Source organism: Pongo abelii, chromosome 11, assembly GCF_028885655.2.
Source record: "Pongo abelii isolate AG06213 chromosome 11, NHGRI_mPonAbe1-v2.0_pri, whole genome shotgun sequence".
In the NCBI taxonomy this organism is placed as follows: domain Eukaryota; kingdom Metazoa; phylum Chordata; class Mammalia; order Primates; family Hominidae; genus Pongo; species Pongo abelii.
In genome coordinates, this window is record NC_071996.2 from 30,222,567 (window position 1) to 30,236,466 (window position 13,900).

At 44.8% G+C, this 13,900-nt stretch overlaps 1 protein-coding gene across 3 annotated transcripts in view; it reads left to right on the forward strand.

The window, feature by feature from the left end:
• The window catches only part of CCDC93 (coiled-coil domain containing 93), a 94,848-nt gene that overhangs the window by 70,046 nt on the left and 10,902 nt on the right, over positions 1-13,900 (forward strand). For all 3 annotated transcript variants that reach the window (XM_024243506.3, XM_024243508.3, XM_054549267.2), the window contains 6 exons: positions 811-873; positions 3,741-3,849; positions 5,917-5,999; positions 8,133-8,170; positions 9,261-9,345; positions 13,699-13,812. In XM_024243506.3, the coding sequence (XP_024099274.3) occupies positions 811-873; positions 3,741-3,849; positions 5,917-5,999; positions 8,133-8,170; positions 9,261-9,345; positions 13,699-13,812 (492 nt within the window). The remainder of the gene's footprint in view (positions 1-810; positions 874-3,740; positions 3,850-5,916; positions 6,000-8,132; positions 8,171-9,260; positions 9,346-13,698; positions 13,813-13,900) is intronic.

Consider the following 13,900-nt stretch of genomic DNA (forward strand, 5'->3'; position numbering starts at 1 on the left):
CATTCCAAAACCCTCCAGAAGAAAGAGATAGGAAAGGAAATGGAGGAAAGGAAAAGCAGGAAAACTGTAAGCATCTGCCTTCTTTAAGGGTTCGTCTTCCCTTTGTACCCTCATAATCTCCCAGGAGAATGAGCTTCAGCACTCTTACAGTGAAGTCTGTTGAATTTTGCCTGCAGCTGAGCCCGTTGGGTGGGTTGGGTGGGGGTGTGTGTTTATATTCCCTATGCTGAGGAAGGAGGGGCTCCTTTGACCCCTTTTGTAACTTTCTCTGAGGCGACAAACCATCCAGCCATGTCTCTTACCTTGCTGGGTTCAATGAGGGACTAGTTTCTATTTTCTATATCAACGCTGTCCAAAAGAAATTTTTGCAGTGATGGAAATGTTCTGTTTCGCACTGTCCACTGTGGCTAGTGGCTATCACATTGGATAACACAGCTCTAAGTAGAAACAGAAAACTAGCATCATCTCCAAACACAGACATAGTACAACACATTCTTTAACTAATGATTTGTCTCTACATCATCGTAGGTTTTTGCAGGGGAAGGGCATATACATTTGGAGGTTACTTCACTTAAGAATACTGGATTTGCCCTGGGTCCCAGAAGGAAGAGTTGTTATAACGTGATATGAGAGGGTATCAAGGGTCTCATATGAGACAGGACCGAGACAGTAAACTTGGGCATTTAAGAAGAGAAATTTAAGGCCTTAGGATGGGGGAGATATGATAAAAACATATTCAACTTTCAAAGACTCCATTAAAGAGTGAAAGTTTTCTATTCCCAGATAATTACAGCCTTTTCCAATTTTTAGGAAGACCTAGACAGACGGTATAATACGGAGAAAGAGAAACTTTACAAGATACGTTTACTACAGGTGAGTAAAAGAAGGACAAAAATATGCATAAATGCTTCTAACTAGGTATAAATGTCCTATGACATAACTAGAAAGTCTCAATATCTAAGAACTAGAGAAAATAAGTAATGAGGCTGCTGTTCACCAGTCTTCTTTCTATCTGGAGTGTAACTCAGTGATTTAAGATGTTGGTATTAACATCTCACATTGGTATATTACTTTCACAACCACTCCTTTGAGTTAATCCTTACCCAGGTGGAGAGTGGATATTACATCCCATTTTCTTTATGAAGAAATTGGCTCAAATAAGGTGAGTACTTCCCCAGAGTCAAGCAGCTGGTAGGTGCCAGAGTCTGGATTCCAGTTCCCCAGTACTCATCAAGTACTAAACAAGAATTGTGCTCTAGTACTGTTCCTCTGAAATTGAATGCCATTTCAGCTGGTTGTTTCTTTGTTTGTTTGGATAACCGGTGGTTTGTGAGAGTGACATCAAATATGGGGGAGATAGATTTCAAAATTAACTCTAAAATTTAATTCATGCAGAGTCAAAATTACATTTAAAATCCACTACATTGCTGGGATCCGGTTCATGGAAATTCAAAAGCCAAAAATTCCTTGTGTCGCACTTTGGTTCAAGCCAACCTTCTGTTCTCTGGGAGGGAAAGGCTGGGCTCTGGTAGGAATGGCCAAAGGGCAGCAGAGGCCAGTGAGAGCCCCTTTCCCCTCTCTCTGGCACCTACTTTGCTGAGCTGAGAGGGTTAAATTAGAGTGAGTCAAATTTGTCCGTGTTACAGACTACTGATCTTTAAAGAGGCACAGAACTAAATAAAATCGGGACAGTACAGCTGCATATTTGGAAACGTTTTGACTGAGTGCTTTATATGTATTCAGCATTGGATCAGGTCCCAGAACTAATAAATAGGATGACCCATCTCCTGGACATGCTGGCTATTTGAGAACCAAGACATGTCTATATATACATCAAAGTTCAAGGGAGATTATATGCAAATTGCTTTCTAAGGGCAGCTTCAGACTGGCTAGGGGAAAGCTTCAGTAAAGCCAGTGGCTTTCTGAGGGCAAGGGCCTGAGTTAGGCAGTGGCTATAGAATGCATGGAAATGAACTGATGGGACAGATTGCAGGCTGTAGCTGATGGAACTTAGTATCAATTGAGATAAAAAGAGGAGTCAAGGATGATGCTGGAATTTCTGACACAAGGGTGAATAACATTTGTGTTATTCATAGAGAAGAAGCATAAAAGAGAAAGAATGGACTAGGGTTAAGGGCGAGAGGAGGAGTATAAATAGGAGTGTTAATGAGATCTGTTTGGGGCTTTTCAAAGTTGGGATACTCAACCACATTGAAATGTCCAAGGAGTGCTTGGTTGTCAGCCCTGACTCCAGAATAGTATGGGCTGGAGATTTGGGTGTCTGCAGTGTTGATGAGGACTGGGGCTGTGGAATGTGGAAGAGGCCCTGAGACTACACCCTGGTGAGCACGTGTGAGGATAGACAGAGCCAAAGGAGGGATCTCCCAGTGAGGATGCGCCTGAGCAGCCAGAAGGGAAAACAAGTGCATGAGGCTTGTGGGAGCCGAGCAGAGAGCTCAGCTGAGAGGAGGGGAAGTGCCACTAGAAATCAAGAAGGCTAGGAGCTGAGAATTGTCCATTAGGTGTGTCCCTGAGAAGGTGTGCAGTGACTTTGGCAAAAGCAGTTCAGTGGGGCACTGGGGAGAGCCCAGTCGCAGTGGGTTGAAGAGGGACTGGTGTGGACAGAGGCTCCCATGTGCTTGGCTCTCAGTACATTTCTCTTCCCTGTAAAAGGGAAAAGAGAGGCTGGTAGCTGAAAGGTGACGGCGATTAAAGAAGGGCTTTTTAAGGAGTGAGGACATGAATGTATTTAAATGCTGATGAGAAGGGTCAGTAGCCAGTGAAAAGTTACAGATGCAGTAAAAGACTGAAGAGTTGTATCTTAAGACTCCTGAAAGAAAACCAGGAGTCAGAGCCTGAGCACCCATGGGTAGCATAGCCTTGGCCTAAGGGAGAAATACATCCCTCCCTCTCCCTAGAGCTGCAGAGACCCAGTTTTGGATTAGGTCACCAGAGCTGAATGTGGGTTTCCCACCAGGAGGCTGCTATTTCCCCAGTGAATTAGAGATTCACATCTGCTGCTGCAGGCGAAACAGGCAGGAGAGTGGGAGGATGTGGTGGACAGACGGGTGCAGGCACAGAAGAAAGACAGCACTCAGAGCCTGCTTGGTGTGGAGTCTACACGTGTTCAGTGAGAGCCATGCACAAGTGAGCGGCTTGCTTCCCCTGCAGCTGCCCCTGCACCATGCCACACCACACAGCAGTGCCATGCCTCCCAGACCCGGTCAGTAGGGCAGTTTCCTGAGTCCGTGGAAGGGAGAAAATGCTAGAAAGTATTTGAGGAGTAGGTTGTAGGAGCTTTTTAACCAGGATGAGGAATTTGGGATGTATGTGGAGGCAGCAAGGTGGCATAGCTTCCCATCATCTGAAGCATTCCTGTTGTTGCCTATCCCCGCCTGGCAGGGTGGAGCTGGCTACTCTAGACTCCTTGGGGGCCTGGTGGGCTAGCTGCAGGCTCTGTCCATAGAAGCCCTTCCCATTCAGTATCTTCCCTCCTGGTCCATTCATTTGGTGCCTTCTGTGATTCAGTTCACAGTCACGCCTCCTCCCACACCTAGGAAAGTGGGAAAGTCAATCCAAATCTGAGATGGGGACCTTTAAGCCGATGGCAGGAGTTTGTGCCTGCATTGTAGGGCACATGGTTGGGCTCAGGTCAGGGTGCAGGCAATATTTTGACTCCCTAGAGAACATGTAAGGCCTTTTACCAAATAGTACTGTCTCTGCCTCCTTTTTGCATTTAGGCTCGAAGAAATCGAGAAATAGCAATTTTGCACCGCAAGATTGATGAAGTCCCTAGCCGTGCCGAGCTAATACAGTATCAGAAGAGATTTATTGAACTCTACCGCCAGAGTAGGTGCATTGACCACAGACAAGCTCTCGAGGCTGGGAAGGGAAAGGCGAGGGGTCTGTTCCACTTTAGCATGGGGGAGCATGTACCAGAGCGCAGTCCACAAAGGCCACCACCAGAAAGCTCCGTTTCATCAGCAGGCCCACTTGGCAGTCCTGGGAGCAGCACTGTGGTGCTCTCACTGCCCTCTCCGTGGACAGATGGTTGAACCAGTTGAGCTCTTAGACTAAAGCTTCAAAGCAGCCACACAGCCTTCCCCTGAGCTCCCGCACCACTTTCCAATTTCACAGGGAACATCATGGCCCTGGTGTCTAGAGATCAGTCCTCATTCATTGTTCTTCTCTACAGACTTTCTTGCTGATGTGGTCCTTAACCCTTAACAGCATCATATTCACCCAGTAACCCAGGACCATGACCCCCTCAGCCTGAATAAGAGATCATGTCTCATGAGGCTCAGAATGGCCCTCAAGGCTGCCATTGCCTTTCTCTTCCTAACACTCCTGCCACATCTGCTCTTGCTTCATATCTCAGCTAAATGACCATTAGCTGCAGTGCCTCCAAGTCCCCTAGCCACACATCTGATTCTGTCACTTCTCTCTCTACTAACAAATCTTCAAGAACTCCTCAGGCCTTACTGAATAGAGCTTCTTTCTTTACCATGCCTGGGTTCCTCCTCAGTCTGAGCGGCCTGCCTGGAGGCCGCTTTCCTGATCTGAACCCCCACTCTGGCCTTGCCAGTCCACACACTACCTCTGAGCAAACCATGGGCTTTGACGTCTTAGCCTTGACTCCTCCTGTTCCTGGTGCCTGGATCCCTTTTCTTCTATCAGGCTAAATTCTTCAGTACCTAACTCAGATCCTATAAACCTATTCTAGGCACCCCACCCCAGGCAAGAACTGATCACCTCTTCTCCAGGCTCCTACTCTTGTATGTCCCCATGATACCTCAAACTCAACAGGTACAAAATTGAATTCAGCCCTCCTACCCCATATTCCTCTTAGGCAAACTGGACCCCTCTTTCTTCTCTGACTCAAGCTGCTCGCCAATTCTGTGTCTTAGTAATTTTCAAGTCTATTTCTTCTGGACTGCTGCTGTAGCCACCTTCCTTTGCTGCCCAGAGTCTAATCAGATCTTTTTCAATATATATTTGATCATTTTACTCTAAAAGCTGTAATACTTAGGCTCCCTGCAACTTCTTGGGTAATCTTTAGAATCCTAAATACACTATACTAAGTCCTGCATTGTCTTGGCCCACTTCACCCAGCTTCACCCCTCTTGCACATCTGCGTCTTGGCCTGTGAGCTGGTACCTGAGTCCAGAGTGCCATTATCCTACAATTCCCACTTGGTATTTCAAAATCCACCTAAGATTTTGCGTTGAGGCCTTGGCCTCTCCAGCATCCTTCCTGGTAGAGCACTGGCTCTATTGGAGGAGTTCAGATCACGCTTCCTTCACGTGCCCGGCCCCACTAGGCTGGGATTTCATCCAGTCCTCACACTGGACTCAAATGATCAGAGGCAGGGATCAGCAGTGACAGTTTTCAGCAGAAAGTAGTTTCTGCTTTAAGTTAAATCTTTCCCTTTACTTTTCTATTCCTGCTTGTTTCAAAGCTTCTAGCAATAATAATACCTGCATCTATTTATTTCACAGAACAAATTTCACACAGGTTAAAATCATCTGATAAAGACATGTTTACACTAAGGACATTTTCAAGCAGTTACATCAAAATACGTGTATCAATGTATTATTATCAAATATCTACAACCCCCACCCAGTTCTTTGGCTGGATGAGGTAAGGGTGGCTGGTTCATTTATGGGAGTAATTCTCAACTTTGGGTACTCACTGTCACCACCCGGGTCCCACCTTCAACATTCTCCTTTCATTGGTCCTGAGACTTGTTAAAAGCTTCCCAGGCGATTCAGTTTGCATGCTGTGGGGTTTCTGCAGAGTGAGCTCCCAGGCCTGACAAAGCTGTCCTGGCAGTGCATTCATGGAGGAGAGGGGCAGGTAGGGTGGGGTGTTCTGATACCTGTTCTTATTCGTGTGCTGATTTCTTTACCTTTACAGTTTCAGCAGTGCACAAAGAAACCAAGCAGTTCTTCACTTTATATAATACCCTGGATGATAAAAAGGTTTATTTGGAAAAAGAGGTAAGAACATTTATAAAAAGAAAATGGCTAAGCAGCTAACAGTGCAGTTGACTCCCGGAAGTCAAATGAACTTGATGTTTGGGACAGGTATGTTCAGCATTAGCAGAAAGAGTGCCTATTTTATATGTTAAGTGCTGGCATACCCAGTCAGAAAGTGCAAGATTCCTTGGGAACCCAGACTGTCTGCTGTGAAGTGAGACTGGTGGACAGCCATTCTAGAGTGCTGTGGGGGAAATGCCATTGTTAAAAGGAACACAATGGAAGCTCTGGAGTTGGTGAGACTAGTTTGAGTTTTAAAGGAAGGGAGGAACCAGCTGAATGAAATGGGGGTGGTGGGCTTGTTATAGTTTACAGGGAGAAAATACCTGTTTAATCATCAGTGGCCAACAAAGACGTGAACTAAAAGGTTTGTAAAATTCAAAGCAGGGGTGAAAGGGTCACTGTCACTCCCTTCGTCTTTCTAACACTTAAAAACTCAGGTTAAATTAATGGCTCAGGGCTTTCCCAAGTTGATGACAAATGGTTGGAGCACAGTATGCAGATATGTCTTAATTTAAAAAAGAGAACATTCCTGGTCTTCACCATGGCAGCATAGTGTCCTGAAGAGAACACGGGCTTTGGCATCAGTCAGATTTGGGTTTATTTGGGTTTTAGTGTGGCCTCTTTTTTCTCACCTGTAAAATGGGGATAACACCTAATTGCACTGATGATGATTATAATGAGGACAGAATGAGAAAATGTAAAGTTCGTTACACATGGTGGATTCTCAGTACATACTTGTTCCTACCTCCCCCTCACCTTGAGGTTGATAGAATGTGTTTTCATTTTATCACCTTGTAGCCTACACTAATTACCACTTTAATAAGGATAATATTACAAATGTATCTTTTACCTGAACCCAAATTGAGGCATCTGTAATTACTGTCACCTTTACTGCCTGCTGTCAGACAAACCAGGTAGATCTCTGTCATCCTAGAGGGCGCTCCTTTGGAAGCTGTTTTATTTTTTTCTGTATCCGGGGCCTTACACAGTGGTAGGCATATAACAGACATTTGATAAATGTTTGAATAGATTAATGCATTTCATGGGATTTGCATCAGACCTGAGGAATAGCTCTGTCCCACATCCTGGCCTTGGGGCCCTCCTACCTGGCAAAGGAAAGATTTGCCAACCCTGACTTAGGGATAGGCCAGCCCCTTCCCAAAGGCCTTAAACCCGATTGACCTTCCTTCATCAGCAGTGTTTAAAGTTGTTCCACTGTTTAAAAACTAGGAATATTGCCAGGCAGAGTAGGGGAGCTGGGCTTTCTAATTCCAAGCCATGTTACCAGTTAGAATGTTACATTTGAATGAATTTGGTATTTTATTTTAAATGGATTTATGCCTGTGATAGTTTAAAACCTTCCTGTGGAGTAGTAAGGACAAGAAATATTCTACATTGCAGACTGTGAACCTAAAGTTCACATGTGGTAATTACTTAGTTCTGAGCCCCCAAGTTGAGTAGTTTTATGGCCAGAAAGATGACCCGGGTTTCCTTACTCCTGTCTCAGAGCCCTTCCCAGGACTGTATCATTGGGGCAGATAAGAGGATTTGCTGCGGGGCTAAGGCAGTGTCCACGGGGCCTTGAACAGTGCATCCCTTGGAGGCGCTCAGCCACCCAGCGCTTAGCTTACTGCATTGGCGAGAAGATTCTGTGGGAAGGAATAGGGTGTAAACGACTCTCACTCTCCACACTGTCTGACTCCCATAAGCTGTTATCCTTGAAAATAAGGTGCAGTGTTTGGCAAGATAGAAAGGGCTGTGGTGGCAGCTTCTCTAGAGAGCCCTAGTGTTAGCTTAGTGTCCTCTCAGCTGGGATCCAGTTCCCTTCAAAGCACCCTCTCCCTACATTCCTGTGGGAATGCCCTGTAGGAAGAGGGAATTTTCTGTGAGAAAAGGTGGATTCCCTGAGGAAAACTGTGAGACAGAACGTGGCTCATTTTTTTTTTTTCATATGTTACTTTAATCTTCATAAACAAGGCATGTGTTCCTTGCAGAAGCAGTATGTGGAGACAGGTAAGCTTGCAGCAGTTGCAGTAGTATGGAAATCTTTTTGCCTGTCTTATAATTTCGTTTGTTTTTTTACTTCCCCAGATTAGTCTGCTGAACTCAATTCATGAGAACTTCTCACAGTAAGTACTGTCAGTCCTCCTTCCCACTAATACCCTGCTAGCCTGCACTTTGAATTCAGCCCACCTCATATTGCTATAACATGCTTGACAAAGGCACATACAAGACTTAACGCTGGGTATGTGATTCTTACTCTTTTAGCCCTTCTGCTAAGTATCTTGTTTACACTCTCCTTGAGTACCTGCAAAACTATAATGATAGTAGAGTGAAGGAAGAGCTGATGAAAAAAGTTAACTTTCAAATAATTTGACTGTGCCTACCTACTAAAATCTCTCTGTATATTATCAAATTAATATTTGTTAATGAACACATAGAGATGCTTTAAAATTTACATAATGGAATTGATGTAATTTTTTAGATTTTTTTAAATCTCATGGTAGTTTTTTTTGGTTAACGTGTACATGGTTCTCTAAAAACTAGATGTCAGGGCCCACCTGTTCCCAAATCAAGCAGCCCTCAAGCATGTCCATTTGCCCACCCACCATCCAGCAGCCCCCGGACTTGCTCCTTGGAGAGCATGCTTCCCTTCTCTCTGGCCCAAATCTCTGCTGTCCTCTGGCAGGTGACAGGGGACACATTGAGACTGACATCTTATTGAGTTACAGGTTCTAGATTTTAAGCTTCTTTTCTTAAAAAAAAAAAAAAAAAAAAAGCCCGCAGCTTCCCCTGGTTTTAGGAAATCTCAGAATATGTCTACCAATTTCAAGTATCTGCCAATCCTCAAATTTTGTAAACCAAATGAAATTCATTACTTAAGCAGTACATGCCGTATTTCAAATAAATAATGTTTTTGTTAATTTTAGTCACATTTTACTTTAAGAAAATACATATTAGTTATGAAAGTTACAGGGAAAGTATGACAAAAAAGCTTAATATGCAATTATAAGACCAGGCTAATTTCCATGCCTTCTCAGAGGTTTAGCATCCTTAATTGCCTGGGATCCCAGGGGCCCCCGTGGCTCCACTGTGCGTTACAAAGACCTGATTGCCTCTCCCGAGAGGCATAATCTGGATACAGAGCTGACTGCTTGGCATTTCCCCCTGCCTCAGAGTCCTGTGTGCCGGTCATAACTCTGCTGGTTTTTCTTTCAGAGCCATGGCCTCCCCTGCTGCCCGGGACCAGTTTTTACGTCAGATGGAACAGATCGTGGAAGGAATTAAGCAAAGTAGAATGAAGGTCAGATGGCTTCTTTTCTGTAATGCAGCGCAGGTTTTATAGTGGTGACAGGGAAGGTCCTGGGAAGAACAGGCCTCTTCTGGCAGTTGAGGAGTGTACCCTCAATCCTGAAAAGACACACTTCTACAGAGGTATTCCCACCATGCTTCTTATTCTGTAGTGGGCAGGGCCTGTCTCATGAGCTGCCTACACCCAGGGGTTCAAAAGTTGCTGTTAGCAGTAGCTCCCAGGTATTGAACACCTATTGTGTACCAAGCATTGTGCTGACATTCCTAAAAGACCTCTGAAGTGAACAGTATCACACCCATTTTACAGATGAGGAGACCACCTTTCACCAGCAGGCTTCCACTCTTGACTAGATTCACTTCCTTGGTGGATCTGTGGTACCTGACATTCTGCCACAAGAGATTCATTCCTTAGGAATCTTAGGATCTTGAGAGCATTTTAGTTTTCAGGAACCCCCTCTAAAAAAGAGAAATCATTGCTGAACTGAGTTCTGCCAAATTGAGAGGAAATTGAGTCTCAGAAGTCTGAAGAGAACAGAGAGGCCCCACTCAGTCAGGGTGCAGCATGTGATTTTCCTACAGAGACAGCTGTAGTTTCCTACCACCATTCTCAGATGAATCCTAACTAGTACTTCCAAATATCTCTTGCTTATGGTCCTGTTTCAAAAATATATCACACCAGAGTGGTTCTCCGACATGGCAGTCAAATCTTCTGGGGACGTTGGGTTTCTCCTCTTATGATCTTGGGGCAAAGGGCCCCAGTGAGTGATGCCAGAATGTAAACACATGAGAAAGAAAGAATTGTCCATAGGTCCTGTCATCATAAAAAACCCTGTTACAGAAGACAAACATTCAAGTTGTTTGTAATCTCATCTCACAAGAGATGAGCTAAGGGCAGAAGTGCTCCATATCCCTTTCCCTGTAGAAAAATATCATTAATCTCTCTGTGAATGACTTCAATAAAACGATGTCAAAGGAGGAGAAAAAAAGTATCACTAGTAACAAGCACAATTTCTCAGACTATTCAGCCATAAAAATGAGAACGACGTAAGTCAGTGCTTGCCTATATATGCACACTCACCCAAGCCAGGATAGGCTGTCTTGCAGAGAGAATGCAGTCCCCTCTTAGTGACCTGGGGTGTGAGTAGGTGGAGGGCAGAGAACCTGGCTGACCAAAAGCCTGTGACAACCCAGGTGTCAGTGTGTTAGATGCTTCCACCCTGCCATTGCTCCGCAGGAAGCTGCTCTGGTTCATAGTCAAGAACAACAGGAATTCATGGGTTTTTTTCCTTTGACTTCTGCTTCCTGTTTACAGAGAGCAGTGTAAACAGGAAGCGGAGGCCAAAGGAAAAAACCCCATGAATTCCTGTTGCTGACTATGAGCCAGAGCAGGGGAAGAAATGGGCCTCACCCCTCCACTCTCTTCACTCTCCCCAAGGCTTCATGCTCTTGGCCCCTCAGTGCTGACCAGTGTGGAGAGGCGCTGCTGTATCTGTCTCTCCCCTCCATGGTGGGTGCCAAATGGGTCAATGGCACCCAGGGCAGAGTGGGCTCTCTTTCTCTGGTCTGCATCCCCGGTGGCTGATGTAGCAGCTAACCCATGGTTAGGCCCTCAAGGACTATTTGTTGAATGAGTGAATTCTTTCAACGGAGTCAAAGAGCAGTTCTCAAAAAGGGTTCCAGATACGCTTTGAATGTTGAATGTTGATTGACACTCTGAATGGAACAGCAGTCACTCGGATGGATGTGTTTTATTGTGTTTGTTTAAAAAAAAAAAGTAGCTTTCCCTGTAACAGTGCCTTAATGGGTCCTGCTCTCATAGATGTGGCAGAGGAGTCTGCATTCTCTCAAGCACAGGTTTCTCAGAACCAGCAGGTTCAGAGTGTTACATAGTAGACCAGCATTAGGTAACAATGACTGAATAGGTGTTTATGCCCTGTCTAAGGGTTTCTGAGTAAAGAAGAGGTCACATATCAGTCAGCATTTTGACCTCACTGAGAGGAGGTAAGGTCTCTGGATCTCGGGAATACTGTGAGCAAGTGCTTGGCACAAACACTTCACAGACCTAGGGTGTGAAGAGGTGATAAGTAGGGAATAACAATGGTACGTTTGGGTAAGGGGACACTGAGAAGAGTGTGAAAATGAATCTTAGATCAAAGAGTCAACTCCTGCTTCTCAGAGTGAGTTGGCATTCTAGGATGTGAAATGTTGAGAAGAAAAATGGTCTTTATTGAGCAGTTACTATGGACCAGATGATGGATCATTCACTTAACATTTCATGTCACAAGCTTCTTGTAACAAAACTGGTGATCTAGGTGATATTCTTATTTTAGCTAAAGGACGTAGCATTCAAAAAAGTTAAATTAGCTGTCCGAGGATACACAGTGAGTGGCAGAACTAGGATTTGAACCCAGCCTTTCTGGCCTCAAGCTCATACTATTTCTAGGTTGCCACACTAACTCCCACAGTGGATCCTGGATAAATTCATAATTCAAGTGCATTGCTACCTTACTAGGACATAATCAGTCACGGTGAAGTGTTTTGCTAAAGTACAGAGCAGAGAGGAAAGGCCTGAGATAGAGCTGCTGGCTGTCCTAATAAGAGAGAGGGACTTAGCTGTGAGGTCCTAGCCAGTGCAGCAGAAAAGGTGTCTGCTGCTTTGAGAGTTGGCGCCCACGAAGGAACAGTAGTGGGAGCTGTGGTGGGCTGGTGTGTCACTGTGACAGGATCATGAGTGGGTGTCAGAGACCCATGCAGGCAGCATTAGGGGTTCCATCGACAGGGATCAGGACTTGCTGCTGAACCAGGGCTCCAAGTGTGGTAGGACACCAGCCAAGGACTCCAGAGGGGACTGCCCACTCTGGGAGACCTAGGCACAAGGGAGGGCACCAAACTGGAGACCTAGCATGGGTGTGCACCAGGCATCCGTATGCAGACCTGTGGAAAGAGCAGGGCACAGGGTCTTGGGACTCAGGAACTGAATGCAAGGTCAGGATTTGACTAGGCAAATCAGTGCCCATATGTGATGGGTCTTTCTCTGAACAGCATTGGGGTAGGCCTTGGGGACACCAAGTTGCATTTGTCCTGTGTAGTCAACAGAGGCCTATAGTGTGGAGGGAACTACTGAATAAAATGCAGCCAATTTACCTGTAGCTTGTTTACCAGATCCCTTCCAAAGTGTAACACAGAAATCATGGGCAGGCATCAGCAAAGCCACAGCAAAGCATCTCTCAGAATTTGATTCAACAAGCTTTTGAGCACCGGCCATGAGTCAGGCACCCGGTCTGTACTGTAACTCTTTCTGCCCTCATTTCCTGGCTGATGCTCTGGGTTTACCTTCCAGACATATAGCACATAGCATTGCCAGCCCTGCTGTAGTGTCCTCAGAGAGCCTCTCTGAGCTTCCAGGCTGAGGAGGCCATGCACCCACCCTCCTCTCCATCACCTCCCCCCGTGTCATTTTCCTCACAGGACTGATCAGTGTTGCGAATATTTTGTGTGTCTGTTTGTCAGGGTGCTTGCTTAATGTGAATCTCTAGAATGTATGCTCTGTGGGAGCAGTGACTTTGCCATGTTCACCACTACATGTAGCTACTCAGTAGGTTCTAAGTCAATATTTTTGAATGAATAAGCTTTTGGATACCTTAGAAAAGTCTCTTTAAATCAAAGCCTAGCGTCTATTTATGAGATCAAAATCCTGAAAATATCCTAAATTGTCTACCAGCAGAAAGATGGGTAAGTTAGCAATCAGCAGGAATATTGTATTGTTTTTAAAATGATAATTTGTAGAAAATTTATAATGACATGGAAATACTTACATTAAATCAAAAGAGGATACACAGTTTTATTATATGAGCACAGTTTTTTAAATCAGGGTTTCTCAACCTCAGCACAGTTAACATTTCGGGCCAGATAATTCTTTGCTGTGGGGGTGTCCTGTGCAATGTAGGATGTTTAGCAGCATTGCTGGCCTCTACCCAGTGATACCAATAGCACCCACTTCTCACAGTTGTGACAATCAAAACTGTCTCCAGACACTGCCGAGTGGGGAATGGGGGGGCAAAATAGCTCCCAGTTGAGAATCACCAACCTGTCCCTTGTGAAATTGTAGTGAGAAAAAAAAATGGAAACAGTTAATACTCAGTGATAGAAAAATTGCTGAATAAATTGTAGAGCCTCCATGTAATATCATGCAAATAAATTAACCAACCTCAAAAATTATATATTGAAGCTTCCTTTACTGGAAGGAAATCATGAAACTGTTAACAACTGTTGTCTTTTGGACGTTGCCAGTAGCCCTTGGGCAGAACATGTCTTTTCATCACCATTTCCCACCATGTTTCAACAGATGGAAAAGAAAAAGCAAGAGAACAAAATGAGAAGAGACCAGTTGAACGACCAGTACTTGGAGCTGTTAGAAAAGCAGAGGCTATACTTTAAGACTGTGAAAGAGTTCAAGGAGGTAAGAGGAAGGCTGGGCAGCATGTTAAGGCTAACGTGAGATATATGTTCACCTCAAAAGTAGCCACCAAAAAACAGCAGTTTTTTGG